This window comes from Camellia sinensis, chromosome 6 (assembly GCF_055761805.1).
Source record: "Camellia sinensis isolate YWXY chromosome 6, ASM5576180v1, whole genome shotgun sequence".
NCBI lineage: Eukaryota > Viridiplantae > Streptophyta > Magnoliopsida > Ericales > Theaceae > Camellia > Camellia sinensis.
The window spans coordinates 22,320,510-22,324,630 of record NC_138966.1 but is presented as its reverse complement, the minus strand read 5'-3'; the positions used below and the strand labels follow the sequence as shown (position 1 = coordinate 22,324,630).

The 4,121-nt window shown below is 35.2% G+C and overlaps 1 protein-coding gene across 1 annotated transcript; it reads right to left on the bottom strand.

Moving 5' to 3' along the window:
* Positions 1 to 1,784: 1,784 nt before the first annotated feature.
* On the bottom strand, positions 1,785 to 3,202 carry LOC114283953 (uncharacterized). The gene is made up of 2 exons (XM_082873407.1): positions 2,511 to 3,202; positions 1,785 to 2,425 (listed from the first exon to the last, which is right to left on the bottom strand). The coding sequence occupies exons 1-2, from the start codon at positions 2,922 to 2,924 to the stop codon at positions 1,829 to 1,831; spliced, it is 1,011 nt and encodes a 336-aa protein (XP_082729533.1). The 5' UTR covers positions 2,925 to 3,202; the 3' UTR covers positions 1,785 to 1,828.
* Positions 3,203 to 4,121: the final 919 nt, after the last annotated feature.

Below are 4,121 nucleotides of genomic sequence, written 5' to 3'. Positions count from 1 at the left end.
TAAGTTCATGTTTACAGTGAGCATTTTAAAAGACAGTGTTTATGTTAATTACTTCATTACAGCACATTTTTATTAAAATTCAACAGATATTTACATCATGCCTAGAACTAAAAGAGTGAGAACAGAAGCTGGTGAAAGTTCTAACCCTCACCGACGCGAACAACAGCAGCCTCAAAATCAGTCATATCCTACAGATGAATTTCTCAGTGAAAGTCATGAACTAGCCTTTCAAAATTTCTCAAGCCGACCTATTGTAACAGGGAGGAGGGTCAATCTGCCACCTCAATATGATGCACTACTAGTTAGTAAACTTGAATCAATGGGATGGCTAAATTTAATTAATTTACCCCAAAAGGTATATCCACGGCTAGTATCCCTTTTTTATGTTCACCTAAGAGTTACTCACGAAGAAGATGGAAATTTTACTCTTATCTCATATGTGAAAGGAAAGGGTGTACAGTTTGATGTTCCTACTTTGGCACGCATTATTGGAGTTGAGGTAGGTGAAGAAAATACCTATTTTCAGACTGAGGCTGAGTTAGTTAATATTGTCGGTAATGGTTCTGATGTATATACTACTATATGTCAGAACAGATTTACTGGAACTAGTCTACAAGCAAGACATTTAAAATCTTATCTTCGCATCCTCCACCGGTGGATTGTAGAAAATGTCACTCCGAAAAAAGGACATCATGATGCGGTTCCATATTTTAATGCCTATTTGTTATACTGTTTTGAGGTTAGGCAGAAGTTAGATGTGGCTTACATAATTATGAAAGAAATGGTGCTGGCAAATCAAGAAATGGGCCGGTCATTACTGTTTGGGGCGCTCTTGACAAAAATTTTCAAATATTTTAAGATTCATCTTGCAAATGAAATGGAGATCAAAATCCGTTCACCCATTACGCTATATACTGTGAATCGGGTTGGTGCAGCCGCCAATTTAATGGGAAATGATAATGCTGCAGAAGATTCAGAGGATGAAGTCCCACCAGATGATGCTCGACAAGATCCTCCTGTCAATGTGATGCCATCAACTGAACCACCTCAATATTGGACTGATTTTTTGGCCATAGAAGAACAACGTTATAATCAACGCGTTGAATGGGAACATCAAATGGCTAATCAGGTCAATTCGTTGGGTACTGAGTTTGAGACATTTGCCACTGCACAGAACTCATTAATTGAACAATTTGGTGAGTTTCGTTTGGACATTGGAAGACGTCATGACATGGCAAACAATCGCATTGATAGAATTGAGCATCGTGTAAATGACATATACCATCACTACTTCCCTCCTCCACCACAACCAGATAATGACTGTTGATCGGTGTGCCACAATGTTAATCCATTGTTTTGTCTTGTATTATTTTCACAACCTTTTGTTAGGTAAATTTCTTTTATGAATGTACTGATTTTGTAATATTATGTGATATAAAATGAACTTGCTTGGGTATTACTTTAGCACCATCTTTTCGACCTTCACTCATACCATAATCTGTAATATGTTATTAATGTTTCTGATTACTTAAATTTGTATGAAAGTTTTTGAAAGGTGTAATGGTAACCAAAGAAAAGAATAAAGGCTGTATTTATATGTAAGTAGTTATCTGTAATACTGTATGTACATGTACAACATATTCTTATTTGAGAAATCAAACAGAGGAGATTCATTGAGATGAAGATAAGACGCAGATTGAATGAAGGGTGAAATTATAGCCCCTTGGAATTATAATCATCTATAACAATATGAAGATAAGACACAGTTTTTCCTTGTCCTTTTCCAATAGATGACACCAATAGATGAAACCAATAAATACAGAACCTTTCAAGGTAACCTATTAGTTGTTCGAAATAAAATCTGTCGTTGAAGATCTTCGTAGTACGCCCTTTGCATTGGATTTAAATTTGTCATGTCCATTGACATTATTTTATGATCTTCATTTCGTTGTTCTCTTTCATTCATCATAGATAGGAGTTTTAGTTGTTCCTCCCTATCTTCGGCCATTCTTCGACGGTCTGCAGCTTTCTGGTTACGGTCGATCGCCTTTTGTTCATCTCGCTCAATAGTTCTAGCAGAAATAGTTGATAACACTTCAACCATTTTGGATTGGTTGGCAGCCATTTCATCAAATCTACTATCGCGGGTTGTTTGATTCTTCAACTTCTCTTTCGCTGCTTTAGTACCAATTGGTCGTGTTGATAGATTAGATGGTTCTTCGTGCAGAACATTATTCTGGTTTGATTGAAATGCATCAGATTCTCCAGTTGGTGGATTAGAACATGGATAAGCATGTTGCGTACTCTTTTTGGATTGTGTTCGAAATTCATCCCACTTACAACTTCGGCGCAAAATATCCCAACATGTATCAAATGTGAAGTGTTTTTTCTGTATTACATGATACATCCGCTTTGCTTCAGCGACCTACAAGAAAAAATTACAACAATTTTAATAACAAATACATGTTTACAGAAGAAAAATGATATTTAATAACACAAATAAATGTTACCATGTCTGCCTCAGTTGTTCCACTTTGTTGCCTCAGTTGAATTTGTTCAAGAAAACCACAGAATTTATTAATTGCCTTTTGCATGGCAGACCAACGGTGAGACAAAGAAATACGGTTTCGATTTGATTCACCACTCAATTGTGAATTAAAATTAACAAGTACTCGTTCCCAAAATATAACCATAGTCTGACTATTACCAGTAATGGGATCTTGAGAGACTGCTAACCAAGATCTACATAAAGTTTCATCTTCTATAATTGTAAATGCTTTACCACGAGAAACACGAGAAGTTTCTGAAATGAAATGATTATCACTGCTCTGCGTGTTCTGTTCTCGCGAAGTTTCCGACATAAAATTAATATCAGTGTTGTGCTGAAACATTTGTGATTCTTCAAACATTTGGAAATCTTCCATCACTTAAAAAAAATACAGTACATACAATATGTAAAATAGTAAAAAATATTAGAATGATATACAATATAAATTAAAGTTTCAATGGAGAAAAATCACAGAAGAAACAAAATTCACAACATACAATATAATGCTCTTCTCAAAATAAAAGACTCTGTCATCTTGATATACAAAACTGATATATTTTATAGCACACATTATCAACGGTAAATTTTAAAAAAACTCTGTTGATGCAACGGTAAATTTATTAAAACGGCTACTTTTTAAAAGATGTATATGAGCGGCAAATTATCAAAAGACTTTGTCCATTCAACGGTAAATTTACTGAAACCACTAATTTTAAAATATTTATATAAAAGATAACAATTTGAATTATATTTTCAATGAAATTAAAATTTATATCACCCTTCAAATTATTTCAAATTATTCCAAGTCCACAATTGTACCTGTTAAAACCAAACCTGTCAAACCAAACCTGTTCAAACCAAACCTGTAGGATGCGTAGACCAGGCGACCGGATGGTCAACCAGCCGGTCAACCGGCCGGTTGACCGGTTCCCCAGGCCACGGACCAGTTCAAACCCAGTTCAGCTAGTTCAAACCACTCACAGTCCAAACCCGTCGCCTAATCTCATGAACCGGTTGACCGGTTGGTCAACCGGCCGGTCAACCGGCCGGGCAACCGATGTATCTCCTTCAACGGTCAGTAACAGTGATTTGGTAAAATGCAGAACTTGTTTTCAGTTTGATACTTTTTTTGCTGATTTCTCATTTTGATATTCATCTGATGCAACGGTTGGAGCATGGAAAAGTACATTTTTCATCAAAATTTAAATCTGATATCAATTTAGGTTCAGCGTTGGAGGTGGTCTAAGTCATTTATTTTGAACTTGTAATTCATATAGTCTCATATTTTTTCTTGTGATTCATTTAATTCTTTTAGATGTGTAATGATTCATTTGCTTGCTACATTGGAGTATTATATTTAGAAAATGTACACTAAAAAAAAAATTTAGTGTCATATCATATCCGTCACATTAAAGTGTCATATTTGAAAAAAGTACACTAAAGAGTTTTAAATTTTTTTAGAGTGTCACACCATACCCACTACGTTAGAATGTCACATGTCATGCTTGGGAAAAGTACACAAAGGAATTTTTAATTTTTTTTAGAGTGTCACATCATACCCGCCACGTTATCA